Genomic DNA, 26,151 nt, shown 5'->3' on the forward strand with positions numbered 1-26,151 from the left:
CTCGAAGACCCAAAGCGTACTGCTCTCTGCTGAAAATAAAAAGAGCCCATATATCACTGAACACGCCAGCGGTCTTATTACAGGCTTGGGAACTCTGAGGAGGATGTGTTGTCCTTGTTATTTATGCCACCCATCTTAACCTTGAGGCTGTGTTCTGACACTTGCAGCTTGGCAATGACAATGCTCCACTCTTGTTAGGAGACTAAGTCCACCCTTTGGAAATAAATTCTATTATAAAATAAACTTTCAGGGAACACCAGCAGATGAGAAATTGTGCTTATGTTTCTCATCATCCAGTTCATGCTGGGAAATCTGAGAATCTCTCCAAAAGCTCCTGACTTGTTATCTCCAGGTCATTTGCATCCATGCCGTCCACTTTCTTGCTCCCAAGGAAGGTGAACTGGAAGCCTGACAATTTCATTTTCTGAATATCAAAGAGGAAAAGCAAACGGAAACCATCCTCACCACAACCGCCTCCCCCCAAAAAGATATTGTAGTTGCTTGTGCTGAGCAACAGAGGAAGGTTTTACTTTTAAAACACAACAAGTATTTTTAAGGAAAACTAAAATAAAGAATTGTGAAAGAACACCAATTTATCTAATACTTAGCTAAAAATGTATTCCTGACATAGATCCAGGAGCTCTATTTTATGGGTTGCCTTTATAATTGGCTAGCCCAGCTGTTTCAATCACCTGATAAGGTCTGGGGGACTCTCTCTCTCTCCCCTCTGGTTGCCTGGCGGTCCTCAACCCAGATTCTCAGACCTCACAGTAAGATTCTGGAGCAAACCCTCTCCATTAGAAACAAACAAAATAAATTGTTTCCATTCCCCCAAAGGAATGTGCTAAAGCCTTTTTTCCTCTTTAACATGGATACAATTTAAGTTTGGCAAAAGCTGGACACAGTATACCTCAGAGGAGTGTGCTTTTGTGAGAGAGACCCTTACGGAAAGACCCCTTCATCCTCCCTGTAAACTTTCAATGACATAAAGTAACCAGGTCATGCCTTCAGCATCCACAGGATTTCTGCAGAATCCTTAATGCATTCCCTCATTCCACAAAAATGGCTTAAGCACCTACTATGCGAAAACCCTGCGTGCGTGTTCCTTTCCGGCTGTCCCCACAAGGCTGTGAAGTCAGAGCTTCGCACGGTGTGTACTTCGTTGGCTTCATTTCTAGCCCTTAAAGCTGCACCAGGGACATCCAGATATCATTCAGTGACATTTCATTACTCTGATTCAGAATCCTGTTTATCTGTAATGCTCCATGGTTGAGAAATTCAAGGGAATTAAAGACAAGACATGGTCCATTCATCCTAAGTCGCTCAGTCGTGTCCAACTCTTTGCAACCCCATGGACTGTACAGTCCATGGAATTCCCCAGGCCAGAATACTGGAGTGGGTAGCCTTTTCCTTCTCCAGGGGATCTTCCCAACCCAGGGATCAAACCCAGGTCTCCCACATTGCAGGTGGATTCTTCACCAGCTGAGCCACAAGGGAAGCCCAAGAATACTGGAGTGAGTAGCCTATCCCTTCTACAGCAGATCTTCCTGACCCCAGAATGGAACCGGGGTCTCCTGCATTGCAGGCAGATTCTTTACCAACTGAGCTATCAGGGAAGCCCTGGTGCATTCATGGCAGGCATTGAAAGGGAAATCACCAGAGATGATCTCAAGAACTGATCAAAGACAATAATATGATCAAGAGCCAACTCAATTAGAACCAAAGGAGTTGATCTTGCAATTTTTGTGCATGGACTTCCCTGGTGGTCCAGTGGTTAAGAATCCACCTGCCAGTGCAGGGGACACAGGTTCTGTCCCTGGTGTGGGAAGATCCCACAAGCAGCAGAGCAACTAAGCCCCACAACTAAGCAACTAAGTTGTGTACCACAACTTCTGAGCCCACACCTGGAGCCCATGCTCCTCAACAAAAGAAGCCACTGCAGTGAGAAGCCCACACACCACAGCTAGAGAGTAGCCCCCGCTCACCTCAACTAAAGAAAGCCCCTGTGCAGCAACAAAGACCCAATGCAGCCAAAAATAAAATAAATAAATAAAGATTAAGAAGAAAAGAATATGCACATGACTCATAAACGCAGCCCTGGCCCTTGCCAGTGTCCTGCTATCTCTCCGTCCCTTCCCTGTCCCTCGCCTCCGTTTGTAAAACATTTCCTGTTCAAGATTCTAATGGATTCCAGCATCTTTGCTCAAACACTGGGAGCCATCTTGTTTCCCTGGACAGAAGCAATCCCCATCAAGAGTCAGACCCCAGGTCAGTTAAGGCCAGAGGACAGGGTCTCCTGCAGCCACATTGGAGAAGGACTTATTTGTCTTCAACTCTAAAGACACTTGATATTCTTAACGTACCCTAGCCTTTCCTCAGAGAAGGCAATGGCACCCCACTCCAGTACTCTTGCCTGGAAAATCCATGGACAGAGGAGCCTGGTGGGCTGCAGTCCATGGGGTCGCTGAGTTGGACACAACCGAGCGACTTCACTTTCACTTTTCACTTTCATGCATTGGAGAAGGAAATGGCAACCCCCTCTAGTATTCTTGCCTGGAGAATCCCAGGAACAGGGGAGCCTGGTGGGCTGCCATCTGTGGGGTCGCACAGAGTCAGACACGACTGAAGCGACTTAGCAGCAGCAGAAGCAGCCTTTCCTAGTAATCCATTTTTCATTGATCATACTCACAAATTTACCAAAACATTTACTGAATCGATTTATACTTTCAGTCCGCTCCACTTTCATAACCCAGAAGCTGCTTCTCATACAGCTCAGCACACAGCTTTTTATATTCCTCAGCTCGCTTTATTCCTAGCCCCAGTATTCTGGGAACTGGCTGTCATATCTAGTTCACACAACCCATAACGGTTCTCATTTGATACCTTTTGAACAGTCTTTCTCTCATCCATTCTCCCTTCATCCTCTTCAGTTCTTGAGACCGAAAAGATTCTCAAGGCTCTGAGTGAGCTCTGACCTCATCCAGCTTCCTTCTTTAGTGGCTCCCATAAAGCTGAGATTTATGGCTATCAAAGTGAGAAGAATATTGGGTCAGGGAGATATGTTGGCTGGAGCAAGGAATTGACCTGCAGACAAAAAGTGATGAATAGCTCTTAAAAGTCCACTCTCCACTAATGAGGAAGGCTCCGGGTGAAGAGTCGTAAATTCCACTCACGACTGCAGACACTGGGGATTTTTCTATTTACCTAAGATATTTGCAGGATGGGGACCTGACTCTTAATGGGGTCAACAAAAGTAGGCGTGGGGAAGAGTCCCCAAGCTGCATGTAAGCTTGCAAAAATGTTTCTCTCCCCTTGATTAGTCTGGAGAGGCTAATGAAAATGTCAGGTTTCTTTGATTTGGCTGAACTGTGAACACCGGGTAGGTAATACCATTGATCTCATACTGATCTGAAGCTAGCCAAAAATATATGTCTTTGATTAATTATATAAAAATGAGGGAGGATTAGGACTTGAATATATACATCTTGGCTGCTGCTGCTGCTGCTAAGTCACTTCAGTCATGTCTGACTCTGTGCAACCCCATAGACGGCAGCCCACCAGGCTCCCCTGTCCCCGGGATTCTCCAGGCAAGAACACTGGAGTGGGTTGCCATTTCCTTCTCCAATGCATGAAAGTCAAAAGTGAAAGTGAAGTCGCTCAGTCATGTCCGACTCTCAGCAACCCCATGGACTGCAGCCTTCCAGGCTTCTCCATCCATGGGATCTTCCAGGCAAGAGTACTGGAGCAGGGTGCCATTGCCTTCTCCGATACATCTTGGCAAATAAAATCATTTAAAATATTGATCAGTGGGTGCAAGTAACAGGACCTAAGGCCATAAGGAAAAATAAAACAAGATCTTTTGTGTGATCTAGATACGGAACATGAAGATTCTTCTTCCTCCAGAAGCCCCTCCAAACGCACTGTCTCACAGGGGAATTAGAGCTTTACAACATCTGTATGACTGGCATTGTTCCTGGAGCCTCAGATTCACAGGGACCAAAATTACATGGTCTAGCATGTGCCTGATTCAGCCTTACTCAGCGGAGTAAGTTGTCGTATAGCTACAGATGGATGGCAAGTTTTAAAGAGCATTAAGTGCCAGCCATGCCTTGGTTGGTAAGAAACCCAGTTATATGTCAAGGAAGCCTGTTACTCATGCATGACCATGTATAAAATTACGGTAGCTGCCTTTATAGATCCCAAACTAGGTGGTAATGAGGAATTTACTGTAGACCGACCAGTTCCTTGTCTCCTAAATCAGTAAGTCATGTGATGTCAGGGGAGTCATAGTCCTGGAGTGAGTTGTGAGCTGTCAACCAGGTGGTTCAGTAGTGAAGAACCCACCTGTCAATGCAGGAGGTGCAAGAGACATGGGTTCAATCCCTGGGACGGGAATCTTCCTTGAAGAAAGAAATAGCAACCCACTCCTGTATTCTTGCTTGGAAAATCCCATGGACAGAGAAGCCTGGCAGACTGCAGCCCATGGGAACACAAAGAGCCAGACACAACTGAGCACAGCACAGAGCACAGAAAACCACCCATCACTGTATTGATATATTGCTATATTCCCTTGATGAGTATCACACACAGAGCTTGGACCTGGCTGCATGATGACTATGGATATGCTCTCCTGGTGCTGTGATGTCCTGGGTGGGTCCCTTTTGGGGACTGAAGGACTTACTTCCCCAGCAGCTGGAGGTTCTGTCTCTTCAGCCCCTCATTGGAGGTTCTCTCTGGGAGCCACTCTCACCAGAACCAAGCCGTCTTGCTAAAGGTCAGGCCCCCTTCCCCAGACAGCCATATCCCATCACTAGTCCATGCTTGGGATAAAGACCTGGCCCATTTACTCCAATTTGGGCCAACCCAGCTTCAGATCTCCTGGTAGAGTCAGTTAAGACCCTCGTTGAGCATCACGAGCATACTTCACCCTCTGCCTTATTGCCCTTCTTTTCCGCCTACAGGCACTGACCCTTGGAAACTCCCAAATAAACCTCTGCACACCAGTTCCCATCTCAAGAGTCTGCTTCACAGGGAACCTGACCTGTGCAGGATCCCTTCTCTCAGCTGCTGCAGACTCTTAGAGATGAAGAGCCTGGGGTCCAGAGGGACCCCTGTTGGCTCAAAGTTATATAGCCCTCTACTGGTGAATGGCTTCCTGGTCCTGCCTTCTCTCCATCTCTCCACAGCAAGCAGAGCCTGTGCAGCCACTAGAGTCTAGATTCAGTGCTGGCTACTTAATCATCAGTACAGCCTAAGCAAGACGAGACTGTGCAGGGAATGACTGCTTGAACAAAGGCCTAGAAGGAGCAGTGAACTTGATGTGCTGTGTGCACAGGGCAACAGAGATGTTATCCATTTCCTAGAGGCCCCCCTCCCCCCAGTACCTACTGTCCGACCACCCACACGACTGTAACAACCAGCATTGCTCTGAGTAGAAAGTGTGTCCTTTTCTGTTTGCAAAGTCAAATTAAGAGGCTACAGATAAAACGTTTTGTGCTCTGAGCTAAATTGCCTTTCTCCCTTGACTTTCCCTTGTAATCTTTGGGAGAATGTTTAAATACTTGATGCTGTAAAGTCTCCTCTGACAGTATTACCTTATGTCATGGAATGATTGTGAAAAAGAGCTAAATCACAGCTACTTTTATGCATGTTAAATAGTGCTTCTGAAAAAGCTTGAATTTAGTTTAACAGATCATAGAAATAAATTTCCAGACTTCCCTGGTGATCCAGTGGCTAAGCCTCCATGCTCCCAATGCAGGGGGCTCGGGTTTGATCCTTGGTCAGGAAACTAGATCCCACATGCTACAACTGAGACCTGGTGCAACCAAATAAATAAATATATATATATATTTTGAAAAATAGAGATAAATTTAAAGATTAAAACTGAAATCTTCCCCATTCCTTAAGTATGTTGTTGTATCTGTGCATTTGCATGTATGTTCACATGGGTGTGTGTGTGTGTGTGCGTGCACAGGTGTGTGTGGGTGTATGCATGTGTGTATTCATGGATGGGTTTGCATATGCCTTATGGTGTGTGCATATGTGTGTGTATGCATATGCACACTCTATTAACATGATGCCATTGGCAGGGTGCATGTCACCCTCTGGAGATTCACGGCTCTCTGCTTTCGATTACATTCAGTCTAGTCCAAAACCCCTCTGAACTAATCCTAATCAACTTGGAAGCCACCAGGCTCAGGCATGAGGCTGTCAAATGTGAGTGTTTGCAGATGTCAGTGAGGATGGCAGGATTCCAAGAGGACAGATCAAGGCCTAGTTACTGAAAAATGCATGCCAGTGCATCCCGGCTCCAGAGCACCAGCGCAGCCGTAAGAAAAACGTGTCGTGACAGTAAATCAATAACCTCTTGGAGACGATTCTTTTCTGAAACATCCCTGATTAATTATGCCAGCGCACACTTGGCCACAGTACTTTGCTCCAGCATTAACTTAATGCTTTTTGCGTGAAGCTGGATTATAACTGGTTCTCATAAGTCAAATTTGACATTTTCAAATAGGGCTTTAAAGGTTTGGGTTATAGATTTTATAACGTCTTCATGTCAAACATAATTGCTCCTATAGCTGCTGGTAGATATTTGCCAATCAATCAGAATAACATTTATTTTATCATAAACAAGGCTAAATGAAAACCATTTGAAATCATTGTATTTGAAGACTCGGTGAAGAAGCTTCTTTGGGATGGCTGAAATCTGCTTATGCATTGCGGTAGAGGAATGCAGGGAAATTACCAAAGTTGATGAAAATGTGTTACTATTTTCTCACTTCAAAAAATTAATGCCTCTCTGTATTTTGTGACTGTTTAGCTTCAGCTTTAGTTAGGTGATTTAGTACCAGATGAATATGATTTGGGGCAAAGTAGTCCCATTCCTATCTGTAATAGAAAATTTTATTTTTTGTCCCTTCAAGATGAAGGTATTTTTAATGCACTTATATACTGCATCTAGGAATTTATTTTTTATTCATCTTAAATTGCCAGGTTTTTTTAATGTTAAAACTAATGGAAAACAGGGCTTACCTAGGGGAAAATCATATTTTCGTGGTCCTTGAACAAAGGTTTGTTGCAGCACTGTTAAGTCGCCTGTTCAGAGCAGGGGTGAAGTCTACAGTGGTCAGTAGAGCTTGTCCCTTCTCCCTAAAGAAGTTCCCCACGCCTCATGGTGCTCCCCTTCCTTTGTGTCCACTGTAGCATTCTGTGGCCTATTGATACTCAGTATCTTCACACCGGCATCAACCTAGAAGCGTCCACATCACTCTTGTTAATAATAGCCTATTGACCAGAACTAGTCCCACTGCCCAACTTAACTGTGAAGCAGCAGAGATCTGTGAGGGATGATTCTCTGATAAGCAGAAAATGACCATGCCTTTGGTGTGGACTAAAGAGAAGCTCCCAAATATCAGAGAATTATAATCAGAGAAAAGAGCGTGAGCAAAGGCCTGGCCATGAAAGGTCTTTTGGTGGAACAGTAAAGTTGCCAGTACAAAATGTGTGAGATTAGTCTAGAAAAGCCAGCTGAGTCTAGTAGATGGGATGTGTCTCTGAAGGCAGTGGTAAGAAACTCAGACTTTGTTCTGAAGAGAGTGAGAAGGTTTCAGAGAAGGGAATCAAGTGGTCAGAATAATGCCCTAACAGTAGAGGATGCTGATGGACTTGGATGCATATTTCTGTGGAGCTCAAAATAATTTAGAGAAGCATATGAATGACATTAAAGTCTTACTTTCTTATTTTGCCAGTTCTTTTTAATTTCAGAGTGCTTCTCACAATGAGTTTAGTTTTTCTGTACCTGCTCCCTGAACCTGACAGTGTGTCCTGAGCTTTAAGAGTGTTGGAAGTTTTTCTGATGAAAAGAACACCTGATTAAATCTCATTCGCCTTGCCTTCTACCTCTAATATGTCTCCCATTACTCTTCCTTCCTTTCCTCTTCAACCCACCCACTAAAATGCTTTCCAAATACATTTATCCAACCAGTCCATCCTAAAGGAGAGCAGTCCTGGGTGTTCATTGGAAGAACTGATGTTGAAGCTGAAACTCCAATACTTTGGCCACCTGATATGAAGAGCTGACTCATTTGAAAAGACCCTAATGCTGGGAAAGATTGAGGGCAGGAGGAGAAGGGGACGACAGAGGATGAGATGGTTCGATGGCATCACCGACTCAATAGACATGGGTTTGGGTGGACTCCAGGAGTTGGTGATGGACAGGGAGGCCTGGCGTGCAGCAGTTCATGGGGTCACAGAGTCAGACATGACTAAGCGACTGAACTGAACTGAACTGAGGCCAAAGAAAAGACAAGAAAAAGCCGCTGGTAGCACCTCAGTGCCTGCCTGTGTCAGTGGACTGCGGTTGTTCTTAGTCCTTTCTCTCTGCCTACCTGAGGCTCTTGGTACCCATGAGATTTACCCCCAAACATGAATGGGAAGTCTGTTCTGAGTCTCCCTTTTAACCTTGGGTGTAGAGGCCCCTCATCCTTCAGCCCTTGAAGCCCCATAAGGTGAATGGGTGGGTGAGGGAAGGGCCAGGCTCCTCCTCCCAGGCACAATCAAGAGACCAAGAGCATCACTTCCTTGTCTCCGTTTTTCCACTGACCATTCTCAATCCTCAGGTCTTCCTAAGGACTTCACAGGCAATAGAGCATCACAGTTCAAGAATAAGTCCGAAAGCCAAACTGCCCAAGTCTAAGCCCAAACCCACTACCTTCCAGTTGGTGAACCCAGAGCAACTTCGTCAACTTCCCTGTGCCTCGATTTTTGTAAAACAGAATTGATGTAAACATATGCCTCAGAGGATCACTGTAAGATATAAATGACTTTGGACATGAGTTTGAGCAAACTCTGGGAGTTGGTGATGGCCAGGGAAGCCTGGTGTGCTGCAGTCCATGGGGTTGCAAAGAGTTGGACATGACTGAGCGACTGAACTGAATCCACATAGAGGACTGGCATGCAGTAGGTATTAGACAATATCATTTAGCAATTTGTCTTAAGTGAGAGATCTCCCAAAATCTCTCTCAGTTATTTTTGCATGTAGTGTATAAGTCACTTTTACTACAGAATCTCATATAATACTTATGCAGTCCTAATGACTTTTCTGAGCTGAGAGACGCCACATTTGTATTTGCCTTAATTGAAATGCCTGGTGTGCTATGGTCCATGAGGTCACAAAGAATCAGACACAACTTAGCAACTGAACAACAACAACAAAATTGAAATGCATTCCTGAGAACAGCCATCCGTTGGGGCAACGATCCTTGTCTCCTCTATCCTGGAATATATTTAAATACATGAAATCGGGAATTGCCCATGACAGGAATACAGTAAGCTTTTAATTGAGTGAATGAACAAACAAGCTAGTTCGGGGAGCAGTATGTGTCACTCAGGAAAAAAACACAGGTTTGGAGCCTAGTAGATCTGAGGTCTACAAACTTCCCTGGTATCTCAGCTGGTAAAGAATCCACCTGCAATGCAGGAGACCCCGGTTCAATTCCTGGGTTGGGAAGATCCCCTGGAGAAGGGATATAGGCTACCCACTCCAGTATTCTTAGGTTTCCCTGATGGCTCAGACGGTAAAGAATCCACCTGCAATGCGGGAGACCTGGGTTCAATCCCTGAGTTGGGAAGATCCCCTGGAGAAGGGAACAGCTACCCATGCCAGTATTCTTGCCTGGAGAATTCCATGGACAGAGGAGCCTGGCGGGCTACAGTCCATTAGGTCACGAAGAGTCGGACATGACTGAGTGACTTTCACACTCACAGATCTGAGGTCTAAGGCTGGCTACACCATTGCCTACTTCTGTGTAACCTCTGACAAGTTCATCCCTCTGTTCCTTTACTTCTCCATTTATAAAATGGAGATGAAAATATGTTTAATTAGAGTTGCTCTAAGAATTAAATATAATGCTGATTGGAAATGTTTAGAATATAAAACTGAGCTTGTATTAGAAGCTTAGGAAATGATAAACATTCTTATTACTGTATATGCAGTGTTTCTGCACATAATGAATGATGGGGGAAGCAACATAAGACAGAGATGAATGAAGTCATTGGCTTGTTTAACCTATCATATATGTTTGCCAGAACTTTTTCAATGCACAGCAGAAACTAACACATTATAAAATAATTACACTCCAATAAAATAATAATAAAATGAAGACCAGATTTCTTTTTTAGTCTTTCCCTTGTACCGTTTTCCAGTAGTATGGCAATTATTAAAGTAAAAGAGAAGTAAAGAGGGGGAAACTGTAGGTGAGGAAGCTGTAGAGAGGTAAGGGAGAGAGGAGGCTGAGGAAGACCTAGAAGAAAGTCATGGAGAGAGTCAGGTTCCTGCCTTGAGGAAAGAGCGGGCAGGACAAAGGGAAGGAAGGAGAGAGGACCGTTGTCTGTAGACAAATCTCTCCTCTCTGCAGTCTGTCCTCCATCCTGCCTCCAGCTTGCCCTTTCTGCTTTATTATTGTTCAGTCGCTAAGTCATGTCCAGCTCTCTGAGACCCTGCCAAGCTCCCCTGTCCTTCACTATCTCCCGGAGTTTGCTCAGATTCATGTCCATTGAGCTGGTGATGCCATCTAACCATCTCGTGCACTGCCACCTGCTTCTTTTGCCTTCAAATCTTTCCCAGCATCAGGGTCTTTTCCAATGAGTCAGCTCTTTGGATCAAGTGGCCAAAGTATATTGCCCTTTCTCCTATCAATACCCAAATATGTTTCTCCTACGTCCATGCACTTCCAGCTGTATGGAGGAATTTAAGCAGAGCTACCTCTGCTGCTTACAAAAACAGAGTCCATGTAAAAATACTGCACAATTTGGCTTCTGCCCACCTCAGCTGTCCAGACATCATTCTTCGTGCTCTTTCATGTCCTGTGACATGGTGATGGTTCCTTAGTGGTCTGTACGGTGCCTTTACATCTTTTCTTCTTCTTGAGCTGGAAAATGAACTTCTTCCTGTGCCCTTTATTCTACTTGTGAAGCCCTAGTCACATGTAAACACCCAATTGAAATGTCTTCTGGTGTGTGAAGCTTTCCCTCAACCTACCCCAGCAGACCAGGTCACCCCAATCGTTGCACCGTCCCGAGTGTGCACATCTACACCAGTTGTTGCACTCTCCTGAGTGTGCACATCTGTGTGTAGCGCATCATGTTGTAATCACTTGATCATCTCAGACCAGTCATCCTCACATTGCTATTCTGTGCGAACCACAGATACTAATTGTGAAATGTTCATGGAACAAGTGACTATGGGGTCACTTCCAAGTCACTCTTACCTTTTAAGATACGACATGGGTTATTTCTGGAACCACATTCACAAAATTCCTTTTAGTGGCCCACAGGCTGCTGGGCTGAAAAGAAGGCACCGCTCTGGAGCTTTCCAGTAATGCCACAGAGCCTCGGCACCTTGTGGATACCTTCACTAGCAAGACTCAGCAGGAGGTACTAACTTCCCTCGAGTCATATTGAAAGTGCTTTTTAAATGCAGAAATCATAGCCTGGTACCACTGTACCAGTGTTAATTGTTTCTGTGATGCATCATTTGCTTTTAATTGCAAAGATACGCATGTCTTGGTTCAATGCATGACTCTGTTTTGTTTATTTGGCCTAATTATTAAAACCATATCCTAAGAGCTGCTGGGGCTAATGTTAGAACTGGATGAGTCCCAAATTTAGTATTGAGTCCATAAAGCATTTTAGAAGTGCCTGGAACATACTGACACTCAAGAAATATTGGTTCCATCTGAATCTACGTTTCTGACCCTGGGTCACATTTCTAACCTCATTCTGAGAAGCCTGTGTAAGCGTATCTCGGACAGTTTGAGAGCCAGCGGTGACAGGTATCCAGCTCCACAGAGAAAAGGCACAATTTCAAAGGCTCTGGTGTTTCTGGGGAGATTCTGTATCATATTGTGCTGGTGTGACCACGTTAAAGCCAGCATCTTAGCTCTCAGGAGAGGGAGGCCCCTGACACGGGGAAGTTCCATTTGACTCCTAGAGACTGGAAACTACTGAGGGTAAAAAACACACCAAAATATCCCTATTGTGAAGAGAGTGAGGGAAGGTGGCAGATTTTGAGCTGACCAATTAATAAAGTTAATAATGACAGTTTTTGGTGGCAAGAGAAAGCATTTGGTTCGGTTTTCAGAGTTTAAAATTAAGGATTTTTAGAGCCTGCCTCAGCTTTGTTTCCAAGCTGCCCGGTTTGACATTGCCATCTGGGCACATCCACTGACTGAATTTATGGTTGCTCCAGGAGCAGCCCCACCCCAGTTCTGCGCATGCCCCACCCAGCGCTGCTTTTCTCTGTGTTCATCAAACGTTTGCCTTATTTGGAGAGCCCAGAAGCTTTGCAAAGGTTAGAATCTGTCAGTGTTTTGCGATTTTTTTTTGGAGGGGGCCAGTCTTTCTCATATCACCCTTCCTATCGTTTTAGATCATGTTTTGCTAATACAATGGGCTTTAACTTCAAAGTTGGAAATTCCTTGTTGCTTTATGACAGCACAGAAATTTCTGTTTTAATCCCCTTTTAGTCTGGTTAAGGGGTGGCAGAGCAAAGGAACAAAATATTCATGTTAAAATATGGAGTGTATGCCTTCTGTATCCTAGAGCTGTTTTCCATATTATTTTTATTTATAATTTATGAGGGTTTCCCTGGTGGTTCAGTGACAAACAATCCATCTGCCAATGCAGGAGATGCAAGAGACGCAGGTTCAATTCCTGGATGGGGAAGATCCCCTGGAGTAGGAAATGGCAACCCACTCCAGTATTCATGCCTTGGAATATTCCATAGACAGAGGAGCCTGGCAGGGTACAGTCCATTGAGTCACAAGAGTCAGACATGACTGAGTGACTGAACAGCAACAGCAGTCAATTGCTAGGATATCATAAGGACTGTCCCTCACCCCTTGCTCCCAGGCAAGTCTGATCACATCTCTCACCCTGCCTGCAGCCAAGTACCCACAAGAATGCAGGGGCTCCAAACACACACACACACATAGCCATCCTTCAATTTTTTATTTATGATCAAAATTGCTCATAGAATATAAGAAAACCTATCCTGACAATCATGAGGGGAAGAACTGTGTTCTACTCACATGGGGACCACCATGAGCCCTACGCCACTGGAATCCAGCAAGCCAGACGTCCCCAGCATCTCATTTTTAGCTAGCTCAGACAGCGATTTGATGCATCCGTTACCTTGAGAACATTCCCAAAGGTCTGCCTGTGCCCTACTGATGCAAATCAGTGGACAGAGGATGGCCAGCTCTCTCGTTATCCAGCTAGGCAAGGGATGGTCTGGAACCCCTCATGTTCAAAAGACGTTTTTGCTTCCAAGGAAGAAAACCTTTTTTGTGTGTGTCTTTTTAAATTTATATTAACATGTAGTTGATTTACAACATTGTGTTAGTTTCTGCATCATCATCAGTTCAGTCGCTCAGTCACGTCCGACTCTTTGTGACCCCATGCACTGTAGCACACCAGGGTTCCTAATCCATCACCACCTCCTGGAGCTTATTCAAACTCATGTCCATAGAGTCAGTGATGCCATCCAACCATCTCATCCTCTGTCGACCCCTTCTCCTCCTGCCATCAATCTTTCCCAGCATCAGGGTCTTTTCCAATGAGTCAGCTTTAGCATCAGGTAGCCAAAGGGTTGGAGTTTCAGCTCTAGCATCAGTCCTTCCAATGAATAGTCAGGACTGATTTCCTTTAGGATGGACTGGCTGAATCTCCTTGCAGTCCAAGGGACTCTCAAGAGTCTTCTCCAACACCATAGTTCAAAAGCATCAATTCTTCGGTGCTCAGCTTTCTTTGTAGTCCAGCTCTCACATCTATACATGACTACTGGAAAAACCATAGCCTTAACTAGACTGACCATTATTGACAAAGTAATGTCTTTGCTTTTTAATATGCTAGGTTGGTCATAGCTTTTCCTCCAAGGAGCAAGTGTCTTTTAATTTCATGGCTGCAATCACCATCTGCAGTGATTTTGGAGCCCAAAATAATAAAGTCGCTCACTGTTTTCATTGTTTTCTCATCTGTTGCTATGAAGTGATGGGACCAGATGCCATGATCTTCGTTTTCTGAATGTTGAGCTTTAAGCCAACTTTTTCAGTCTCCTCTTTCACTTTCATCAAGAGGCTCTTTAGTTATTTTTCACTTTCTGTCATAAGGGTGGTGTCATCTGCATATCTGAGGTTATTGATATTTCTCCCAGCAATCTTGATTCCAGCTAGTGCTTCATCTAGCCCAGCATTTCTCATGATGTACTCTGGATAAAAGATAAATAAGCAAGGTGACAATATACAGCCTTGACATACTCCTTTCCCTATTTGGAACCACTCTGTTTTTCCATGTCCAGTTCTAACTGTTCCTTCTTAACCTGCATTCAGATTTCTCAGGAGGCAGGTCAGGTGGTCTGGTATTCCCATCTCTTGAAGAATTTTCCACAGTTTGTTGTGATCCACACACTCAAAGGCTTTGGCATAGACAAAAAAGCAGAAGTAGATGTTTTCCTGGAACGCTCTTGCTTTTTTGACGATCCAGCAGATGTTGGCAATTTGATCTCTGGTTCCTCTGCCTTTTCTAAATCCAGCTTGAACATTTGAAAGTTAATGGTTCACATAATGTTGAAGCCTGGCTTGGAGAATTTTGAGCATTACTTTACTAGCATGTGAGATGAATGCAACTGTGTGGTAGTTTGAGCATTCTTTGGCATTGCCTTTCTTTGGAGTTGGAATGAAAACTGACCTTTTCCAGTCCTGTGTCACTGTACAGCAAAGTGAGGCAGTTATGTCAACACATATACATATATTCACTGTTTTTGGATTCTGTTCCCATGTAGGTCATTACAGAGTATTGTGTAGAGTCCCCTGTACTGTACAGTAGGTTCTTATTAGTTCTTTGTTTTATACATGCCACTCAGTTGCCTTATACATAGTAGTGTGTATATGTCAAAATATATACAATCTCCCAATTTATCCCTGTTCACCCTTCCCCTTTGGTAACCATAAATTTTTTTCTACATATATGACTCTATTTCTGTTTTGTAAATAGGTTCATTTGTACCATTTTTTTAAGATCCAATATTTAAGCGATGGACTTTCCTGGTAGCTCAGCTGGTAAAGAATCCACCTGCAATGCAGGACACCCCAGTTCAATTCCTGGATCAGGAAGTTCCCCTGAAGAAGGCATAGGTTACCCACTCCAGTATTCTTGGGCTTCCCTGGTGGCTTAGCTGGTAAAGAATCCACTTGCAGTGCGGGTGACCTGGGTTCGATTCCTGGATTGGAAGATCCCCTGGAGAAGGGAATGGCTACCCACTCCAGTATTCTTGCCTGAGAATCCCCAGGGACAGAGGAGCCTGGCAGGCTATAAGTCCATGGGGTCAGAAAGAGTTGGACACAACTGAGCGAGTAAGCACAGCATAGCACAGTATTCCACAGTATATATGGTATATACAGACCACATTTTCTTTATCCATTCCTCCATCACTGGTCATTTAAGTTGTTTCTATGACTAGTTATTTGAAAAGGTAAATGTGCCCCAATGTCCATTGAAATGATTTTTAATCCATGTTATATGCTATGGAAACAGTACCTTTCTATTAAAAAAAATATTTTGGGGACTTCCTTGGTGGTCTAGTGGGCTGAGACTCTGTGGTCCCCATGCAGGGGGGGCCTGGGTTTGATCACTGATCAGGGAACTGGATCCCATATGCTGCAGCTAAGACCCAGGGCAGCCAAATAAAATTTTTTTAATGCTCTCTTTAAATATCTATATATTTTGGAAACCAGGAGAAAGACCAAATAAATGGAAGGTGAAAGTCTTCAAATTTTATTTAATATTTTATGTATTACACATTCTGACTATAACCACAGATGCTAGAACTTTACAGTAATCTTGAGCAGTCTCCTAATTCATCTGCTCTACTTTTGTACCATCACACAGCATGTATTTTAATCCTTCTATTTATTCTGCAGGAAAGTTTATTATAAAACTTTCCTTTAGTTTATAGATTACCAAATGCCATCACAAATAAAGTATTTTCCCCATAGCAAGTCCAGACCCTTCTTGTGTAATATAAATCCGTTTTTTTAAATCTTCTTAAATACCATTAAGTTCCTCCATCCATACCTAAACTTCCTACTCATCTGTTTCTCCATTTTTTCTGGCAAAAGCACCATTCAGTTCAGTCGCTCAGTTGTGTCCGACTCTTTGCGACCCCATGAATTGCAGCACGCCAAGCCTCCCTGTCCATCACCAGCTCCCAGAGTTCATTCAAACTCATGTCCATCGAGTCGGTGATGCCATCCAGCCATCTCATCCTCTGTCATCCCCTTCTCCTCCTGCCCCCAATCCCTCCCAGCATCAGTCTTTTCCAATGAGTCAACTCTTCGCATGAGGTGGCCAAAGTACTGGAGTTTCATTCAGCTTTAGCATCAGTCCTTCCAAAGAAATCCCAGGGCTGATCTCCTTCAGAATGGACTGGTTGGATCTCCTTGTGGTCCAAGGGACTCTCAAGAGTCTTCTCCAACACCACAGTTCAAAAGCATCAATTCTTTGGCACTCAGCTTTCTTCACAGTCCAACTCTCACATCCATACATGACTACTGGGAAAAACCATAGCCTTGACTAGATGGACCTTTGTTGGCAAAGTAATGTCTCTGCTTTTGAATATGCTATCTAGCTTGGTCATAACTTTCCTTCCAAGGAGAAAGCGTCTTTTAATTTCATGGCTGCAGTCACCATCTGCAGTGATTTTGGAGCCCCGAAAAATAAAGTCTGACGCTGTTTCCCCATCTATTTCCCATGAAGTGGTGGGACCAGATGCCATGATCTTCGTTTTCTGAATGTTGAGCTTTAAGCCAACTTTTTCACTCTCCTCTTTCACTTTCATCAAGAGGCTTTTTATTCCTCTTCAGTTTCTGCCATAAGGGTGGTGTCATCTGCATATCTGAGGTGATTGATATTTCTCCCAGCAGTCTTGATTCCAGCTTGTGCTTCTTCCAGCCCAGCGTTTCTCATGATGTACTCTGCATATAAGTTAAATAAGCAGGATGACAATATACAGCCTTGACGTACTCCTTTTCCAATTTGAACCAGTCTGTTGTTCCATGTCCTGTTCTAACTGTTGCTTCCTGACCTGCATATAGGTTTCTCAAGAGGCCGGTCAGGTGGTCTGGTATTCCCATCTCTTTCAGAATTTTCCACAGCTTATTGTGATCCACACAGTCAAAGGCTTTGGCATAGTCAATAAAGCAGAAATAGATGTTTTTCTGGAACTCTCTTGCTATTTCCATGATCCAGCAGATGTTGGCAATTTGATCTCTGGTTCCTCTGCCTTTTCTAAAACCAGCTTGAACATCAGGAAGTTCACAGTTCACGTATTGCTGAAGCCTAGCTTGGAGAATTGTGACATTACTTTACTAGCATGTGAGATGAGTGCAATTGTGCGGTAGTTTAAGCATTCTTTGGCATTGTGTTTCTTTGGGGTTGGAATGAAAACTGACCTTTTCCAGTCCTGTGGCCACTGCTGAGTTTTCCAAATTTGCTGGCATATTGAGTGCAGCACTTTCACAGCATCATCTTTCAGGATTTGAAATAGCTCAACTGGAATTCCATCACCTCCACTAGCTTTGTTCGTAGTGATGCTTTCTAAGGCCCACTTGACTTCACATTCAAGGATGTCTGGCTCTAGGTGAGTGATCACACCATCGTGATTATCTGGGTCGTGAAGATCTTTTTTGTGCAGTTCTTCTGTGTATTCTTGCCACCTCTTCTTCATATCTTCTGCTTCTGTTAGGCCCATACCATTTCTGTCCTTTATCGAGCCCATCTTTGCATGAAATATTCCCTTCATATCTCTAATTTTCTTGAAGAGATCTCTAGTCTTTTCCCATTCTGTTGTTTTCCTCTATTTCTTTGCACTGATCGCTGAGGAAGGCTTTCTTATCTCTCCTTGCTATTCTTTGGAACTCTGCATTCAGACGCTTGTATCTTTCCTTTTCTCCTTTGCTTTTCACGTCTCTTCTTTTCACAGCTATTTGTAAGGCCTCCCCAGACAGCCATTTTGCTTTTTTGCATTTCTTTTCCATGGCGATGGTCTTGATCCCTGTCTTCTGTACAATGTCATGAACCTCTGTCCATAGTTCATCAGGCACTCTATCTATCAGATCTAGTCCCTTAAATCTATTTCTCACTTCCACTGTATAATCATAAGGGTTTTGATTTAGATCATACCTGAATGGTCTAGTGGTTTTCCCTACTTTCTTCAATTTCAGTCTGAATTTGGCAATAAGGAGTTCATGATCTGAGCCACAGTCAGCTCCCAGTCTTGTTTTTGCTGACTGTATAGAGCTTCTCCATCTTTGGCTGCAAAGAATATAATCAGTCTGATTTTGGTGTTGACCATCTGGTGATGTCCATGTGTAGAGTCTTCTCTTGTGTTGTTGGAAGACGGTGTTTGCTATGACCAGTGCGTTCTCTTGGCAAAACTCTGTTAGCCTATGCCCTGCTTCATTCCATATTCCAAGGCCAAATTTGCCTGTTACTCCAGGTGTTTCTTGACTTCCTACTTTTGCATTCCAGTCCCCTATAATGAAAAGGACATCTTTTTTGGGTGTTAGTTCTAAAAGGTCTTATAGGTCTTCATAGAACCGTTCAACTTCAGCTTTTTCAGCATTACTGGTTGGGGCATAGACTTGGATTACTGTGATATTGAATGGTTTGCCTTGGAAATGAACAGAGATCATTCTGTCATTTTTGAGATTGCATCCAAGTACTGCATTTCGGACTCTTTTGTTGACCATGATGGCTACTCCATTTCTTCTAAGGGAGTCCTGCCCACAGTAGTAGATATAATGGTCATCTGAGTTAAACTCACCCATTCCAGTCCATTTTAGTTCGCTGATTCCTAGAATGTCGACATTCACTCTTTTCATCTCTTGTTTGACCACTTCCAATTTGCCTTGATTCGTGGACCTGACATTCCAGGTTCCTATTGCAATATTGCTCTTTACAGCATCGGACCTTGCTTCTATCACCAGTCACATTCACAGCTGGGTATTGTTTTTGCTTTGGCTCCATCCCTTCATTCTTTCTGGAGTTATTTTTCCACTGATCTCCAGTAGCATGTTGGGCACCTACTGACATGGGGAGTTCCTCTTTCAGTATCCTATCATTTTGCCTTTTCATACTGTTCACGGGGTTCTCAAGGCAAGAATAGTGAAGTGGTTTGCCATTCCCTTCTCCAGTGGACCACATTCTGTCAGACCTCTCCACCATGACCTGCCCGTCTTGGGTTGCCCCATGGGCATGGCTTAATTTCATTGAGTTAGACAAGGCTGTGGTCCTAGTGTGATTAGATTGACTAATGTTCTGGGATTATGGTTTCAGTGTGTCTGCCCTCTGACGCCCTCTTGCAACACCTACCGTCTTACTTGGGTTTCTCTTACCTTGGACGTGGGGTATCTCTTCACGGCTGCTCCATCAAAGCGCAGCCGCTGCTCCTTACCTTGGACGAGGGGTATCTCCTCACTGCCGCCCCTCCTGACCTTGAACATGGAGTGGCTCCTCTTGGCCCTCCTGTGCCTGCGCAGCCACCGCTAAATCAAATCAGCACTTAGAAGGTACAGGTACAGTTTACAGGTAATCTGTTCCAGGGTATAGATGTGTGGCTCAGATGGTATTTGAGATAACTTAAGGGCACAGGGCCCTGGCATTAAATAGTATTGAATCACCTGGTGAAAAGGTAATTCTCTCTCAGTTATCTTTCAATCCTTCTGATTTCATTTAGAAGGGTCTTGTCTTTGTACATGCATACTAAGTCAGTCAGTTTTGTCCAGCTCTACATGCATGTCTTTAGTGCCCCTCTAATTCTAACACTCGTACTTACCACATACAGAGCAGGCTTCGGAATCAAACGGGCAAACGTGTCTATTGAATATTTATCAAGATCAATTAGTTTTCATTGTTATTTGTTTTTGTGATTATCTTTTATTAATATATTCCATTTAGGAGAGTTTATAAACCTTGTAAGTTTTCCTTTAAATATATTTATTTAAGGAAAAAAAGTGAATTGACTAAAAAAATTATTTAAAAAGCATGTAGCATGTGACAGGAGTGAATTAGGACTTTTGACTTTTGTAGAAACTTTGTCGGAGAAGGCAATGGCACCCCACTCCAGTAGTCTTGCCTGGAAAATCCCATGGACAGAGGAGCCTGGTGGGCTGCAGTCCATGGGGTCGCTAAGAGTCGGACACGACCGAGTGACTTCACTTTTACTTTTCACTTTCATGCATTGGAGAAGGAAATGGCAACCCACTCCAGTGTTCTTGCCTGGAGAATCCCAGGGACGGGGGAGCCTAGTGGGCTGCCATCTATGGGGTCTCACAGAGTCGGACACGACTGAAGCGACTTAGCAGCAGCAGCAAGCACTTTGTATTTGTATCCTTCGTCCATGATATTCTTCTGACTGCCTATACATCACAGGAAAGAACTCATTTAGTAAAATGTGTTTTCTCACAGTGAAAATCTTTTTGTTTATATTGAGGCTTAACCAAAAAAATAGTTCTGGTTTGTTGAGAGACAACATAAGTGACCTTAAATCATGTACTGCCACAAGCTTATTGAGTCAAACATGATTTATCTCTGATATCTTTTAAAGACATAATTCTAATATATGAAACAACATGGAATTTGGAAACAGAACTGGTCTTGAACACTTGGTAGACTTACTTAGTAGGGCACAGCGGTTATTGCCTTTGGACTTCTCTGGTGGTCCAGTGCTTAAGAATTCACCTGCCAGTGCAGGGGACACAGGTTTGATCCTGGTTCAGGAAGATTCCATATGCCGGGGGGTATTGGGGGTGGCCACTAAACTGGTGGGCCACAACTACTGAAGCCCACAGGCTCCAGAGCCCGTAGTCTGTGACAGGAGAAGCTACTGCAGTTAAGAAGCCCACGCACCACACTATAGAGTAGCTCCCACTCGCTGCAACTCGATGAAGCCTGCACACAGCAACGAAGACCCAGCGCAACCAAAAACAACAAATAAATAATTTTTTAAAATGCAGTTAAATTTTCCGAGTCTTTGTTAATCCCATCTACAGAAAAGAGTTAGTAACTCTCATTTAGGATGTTGTTTCAAAGATTAAATAGTCTCCACAAATATTTACTGGGCCCTTCCTATGTGCTAGGCTCTTTTTTAAGTGCTACAAATACCACAGTGAACAAAATGTAAGCTTACCATTCTTGTGCACCTTTGGTCTTAAATGGAGCTGAATATTTCTTTCCTGGTTCTTAAGTCATTGAAACAGTGTTGCCTGGGAGTGGATTAGAACTGAATTTCTTGTACCCCTACTTCTGAAGTAATTGCTCCTCTTGCTGCTACAGATTTTGAGTCACAATTAGCTGCCAAAGGTAACTTAGAGATTCAACAAGGCCTTTCATAGATTTTTTTAATCTTTTCTTTAGTCATAAGACTTTAGCTACATGCAGAGAAACATTTATACTTGCTGTAAATATTTTACATTATTTTTACTTTTGTTAATATGTAATGTTTATCAGTAAACATAATTTGCATTATAAAATTTTAGAAAAGAGGATATATGTTCTTTAGTGCATGAAAATTCTACATAATAAGCTGTTACTACTCTCATACAGAATTTGCCCCTGGTCAAAACTGGCATGGGCACAGCTAGCCACAGAAAGATCTTTTGTCCTCGCTGATGGAAGAAATAGCTCCTTTTTAATGGCGATGATGCCAGAAATGAAGTGACCTGGAGAGATTTTCGTATTTCAAAGAGGTTTTGTTTTTTTTTTTTTTGCCCTGGCATCACCAAAGGACATCCTAACCTTTCCAGGTTTGACATCTGATGATCAGCAAATAGGCTTGGTAAAATAATGTTAACTGGGTAAAAATATTCAGATTAGTGGTTGGAACTTATACAAATTTATGGAAAAATGAGTGAATTTTTACTAAGTGTGATGCAATGGAGTAAGAAGTAGAGCTTAGATATATTTAATATTAAAAAGTCAAAAATAATGTCATTTTATAACCCACACAGACTATTAGAGTCACCACTATCTTCAGAGTAAACATTTGATTTGCAGGGATTTTTCTTCTACGTGGGATCTGAGAAGTCTCAGCCTTATTGCTAACTATATTTTTGACTTTTTACATGAAATCACTATAGTAGAACTATTTTTGGCATCTCAAATTGTTGGTGAAATTCCAGGCCAACATTATCTGAGGTGACCAAATTATACTGGGGAAAAAAAACAATGAAATAGGTCTTTAAAATACGTACCATCTCTGTATTAACACGTGTACATTTTGTGTGGTTCCCTTTAGAGCTAATTGTACTAATTATTTAAAACAATAACAGAGAAACAAAGGATAAGGAAATATAAAGCCACCCAACTATGGAGTCACCCACCTGACATTATAGGCATACCATAGTCTAATTGCCATGTATTGGCAGTCAGAATAATTATGTAGAAGAGAAAGTTTAAAGCAAAGAATTGCCAGTGTCTTATCATTTCTTACAATATCCTGTTTTTTCTATGAATGTAAACAGTGAGTTGCTCCAAAGATGTTCCCTTCGCTATCCCCACTGTGTCTTTCCTGCCCAGGTCTACCTGTCACCTGGTTCCATTTTGTGACAGTACTTATTAGAGTTTGAAAATCATAACATACAGTTTCCTGCCTTTTCCTAGAACATGCAAACTATACAGCAAGAGCAGAACAAAGCCTCTTTCATGACCATTAAGGAGTATCCTCAATAGAATTCAAAGTTGCTGGTGGTTCAGTTATCAGTTCCACCGTCTTCTTACTCTTGGAAAACTCTCCAGTGAAGGAAGGTAAATTTATATCCTGAGTCAGTTTTACCTAAGAAGCTCTTTTTCCCTTGTGTCTTTCCACCAAATTTCAATGTCAGAAGTGCTTGACCTTCCTTTCTTCTTACCATATGGAGGGGAAAAGTTTTATCCCTATCCTGGCCCACTGAACTGAGCATCTAGAGTGGCCACTGGGTTCAAAAAACAAGTGGGGATATTCCATGCAACTTCTTTGGAGTGTCTCGTCCAACATCGTATCTAAATCCATGCACTGCTGGTACAAGCCAGAACATCCTTTCTGCAAGCTAATATGGCCTTCTTTTCTAACCTGCTGCTGGTTCACACATAATTTGGCATTATGTATCAACAGCCTTAAAATCATAACCTTTGACTGTAAGAAAATAATTTAAATCACTATGTTGTACACCTGACACCAATATAATGTATTGTAAATCATCAATACATCAGTTAAGAAATAACAAGAATTTCTACAGAAGATATTGATTTAAAATGAATATCTTTAAAATTATTTAAATTAAAATTATTCAAGCAAAAATTGAAAAATCTTATACTACTTAATGACCAAGAATAAAAATCAGTTAAATAAGTGTTGGTACACAGAATTCCCTGGTGATCCAATGGTTAGGACTCAGTGCTTTCACTCCTGGGGCCTGGGTTCCATCCCTTATCAGAAAACTAAGATCCTGCAAGCCATGTTGTGAGGTCAAAAATAAATAGATGGATAGATAGAAAAATGTTGATCCATCCATAAAATGGAGTTTTCAGCAGCTCTGGTCAGGGTTTATGTTCTAAAATTATTTCTAAAATTTCATATCAAAAATTCTTATGCTGTAATTCCAAATAAAATGGGATGCACGGTATGATCTTAATTGTGTATAAATAATATGAACAAAAAGTTGAGGGGGGAAGGACGTATAGCAAAATATGAACAGTGGTTGTTTTTATTCCTTTATTATATTCTAGTTTGTTCCCTTTACATCTTTCTATAATTTCCTGTAATGAGAATAAAGAAAATACAGTTTTAAAAACTAAGATACAGAAGAAAAACCAGGGGAGCAATTGCCGGACTACATGTTTTCATGTCCATTCTACCACTTAGACAAGCCATATACTGGTCAGTGCTGAGGCACTTTTACTAGGAAATAACACTATCCTTTCTCCTAGTGATGGCAAAACAGCTGTTGAGGGGTGATGCTAAGAACCTGTGTCACCTGGTCTCTGTTCTTTTGCAGCACACAACGGTTTTGCCCTTTATATTAATCGAGATGAGGACATCACACCACGCGTATCCCAGCAGGAGCAGCGGACTGGCCGCCATATGTACCTTCTCTGTTGGCTATATATTATGGTAAGGATGGTGCCTGCCGGGCTTTCGTATTGTATTAGATTTTGTGCTGCTAAATTTGGGCACATATTTCATTATGGATATAATCACTAACAGATTCACACTGTGTGCCTCATTTGGTCCAAGACCTGGGCTTTGTCTCATTTCCCCAGATGCTTATATTTTTAGAAAGTATATGCCAAACCTCACACAACAGGAATTTGTTGAACAATCCCATGTAAGCAGTGCTTCTTCCAAGGCTGCATTTTTCAACTCTTTTTCAAACTAAATGTTTTTCTTGGACATCAGTTTTATTGCTTCTTTTGCTTGGGTTTTGTTGTTGTTGTTGTTGTTGCTTTTGTTGGGAGTGAGGGAGTTGCAGCAAATGCAAATGAGGACAGAAGGAATGACCTTTTCCGGGAGTGACTTCCACCCTCTAAGTGAAACAAGTGAAAATGTACATTTTCCCGAGTCAGTTTAAAGCCTGACTGTCACCTAGAGCATGCATTTAATGGCTTTGTTTTGAAAAACTGGGGTAAATAAATGACAGGAAATCTCCACTTGGTTTACTAGGCATGAATAAATCCCAAGTGGGAGGTAGCCACATTTATCTGATATAAGACTTTTTGCCTGATGAATTTATTTCACTTCAATTTCAGTTCTAACCATGTGTTAACATTTCAAAATTATTTAAGATAGAGAGTTTCTTATTTCTCTGTATAATTCCAAGTCCTCTTTAACATATTAGCCTATGCCAAAGAGGTCTCTGCCCCTAGCACTTCTGTCTCTTGGGACTCTCATGTCCTGAGTTCTGGATGACTATCCCCTCCTGTAAACTTTTGGGACTGAATCATGTTCTTCCAAACACCCCAGAACTGTATTTAATCCCACCAGAATCCTGGGGCACTTTGGGAGGTCCAGTCCTCGTGGAGCAGTTTGCTCCAGCCAGTCCAGAAATATTAAATAAAGGTCAGTACAGTATTTCACATACTTTGCTTGAATAAGGCTCCAAATCTGAACCAAAAGGGGCTTTGCTGGTGGGAAGTCATGCACGCCCTATGGCTGGATCTAAGGGGACATCCAGACAGTAGACCCTAGAACAAACATGTGGTCATGCTCCATCTGCCACTTCATTGACCAGTCACTGTTCAGAAGGACTGGGCAGTGTTTGTTTTCCTAGTCACTTTTTAGGTTGGTTTTGTTTCCAACCAAAACATTAAGTATTGGCTTTCTCTGAAAGAAAAAGTTCAAATGATCCGGACTCACAGGTTAAAGTGTGACCCTGAAATAATGTCTTAAAAATGAAGGCATGTGCTTTATACATAGGAACCTGATGTTCAGATGGCTTTTTTTAAAATTGGAGTATAATTACTTTTACAATGTTGTATTAGTCTCTGCTGTATAATAAAGTGAATCAGCTATACGTATACAGACATCCCCTCCTGCTTTGACCTCGCTCCCACCCACCCCGATCCCACCCATCCAGGTCATCTTATCTTTCAGAAGAGTCGGGTAGGAAAGCTAAGAGTTATTCCAGAGGTGTTACAATGTTTACAGTTCATCTGGAACTGCCTATAGCTTTAGTTTAAAAATCATATACCCTTCCCATCTCCCCTCGCCCACCAACAGTCTCATTACTTTGCACTCATATTTACTTACCTATGGTAAGAGAAGATTTTTACTCTGGGAATGCTGGGTGTATTTCTGTGAATTCATTTAGATGCCATTAAATTATGTGACTCTTGTAGCGCCCCAGAGATTTTAGGAAGTACATACTTTCTGATGGCTTTTCTTCTACAATCAGGGTACAATCAGTCCACGTTCCAAAGAGACACGTGGGAAATACCACATAGTCTTTATTATAGACCCCCAAGATCCCTCATTAAAATGAAGCATTACTCACGCTCTGCATGCCAAGGGAGACTTGCCAGCTATGCGTCTTTACTGAGCAAACCAGTGCTTGTTTG

General features: G+C 42.6%; 1 protein-coding gene across 2 annotated transcripts in view; it reads left to right on the top strand.

Annotated features, from left to right (window-relative positions):
* Positions 1–26,151, top strand: part of AIG1 (androgen induced 1) — a 272,202-nt gene that overhangs the window by 207,201 nt on the left and 38,850 nt on the right. For both annotated transcript variants that reach the window (XM_019967525.2, XM_019967524.2), the window contains exon 4: positions 24,093–24,208. In XM_019967525.2, coding sequence (XP_019823084.1) covers positions 24,093–24,208 — 116 coding nt within the window. The remainder of the gene's footprint in view (positions 1–24,092; positions 24,209–26,151) is intronic.

This window comes from Bos indicus, chromosome 9 (genome assembly GCF_029378745.1).
Source record: "Bos indicus isolate NIAB-ARS_2022 breed Sahiwal x Tharparkar chromosome 9, NIAB-ARS_B.indTharparkar_mat_pri_1.0, whole genome shotgun sequence".
NCBI classification, from domain to species: Eukaryota; Metazoa; Chordata; class Mammalia; order Artiodactyla; family Bovidae; genus Bos; species Bos indicus.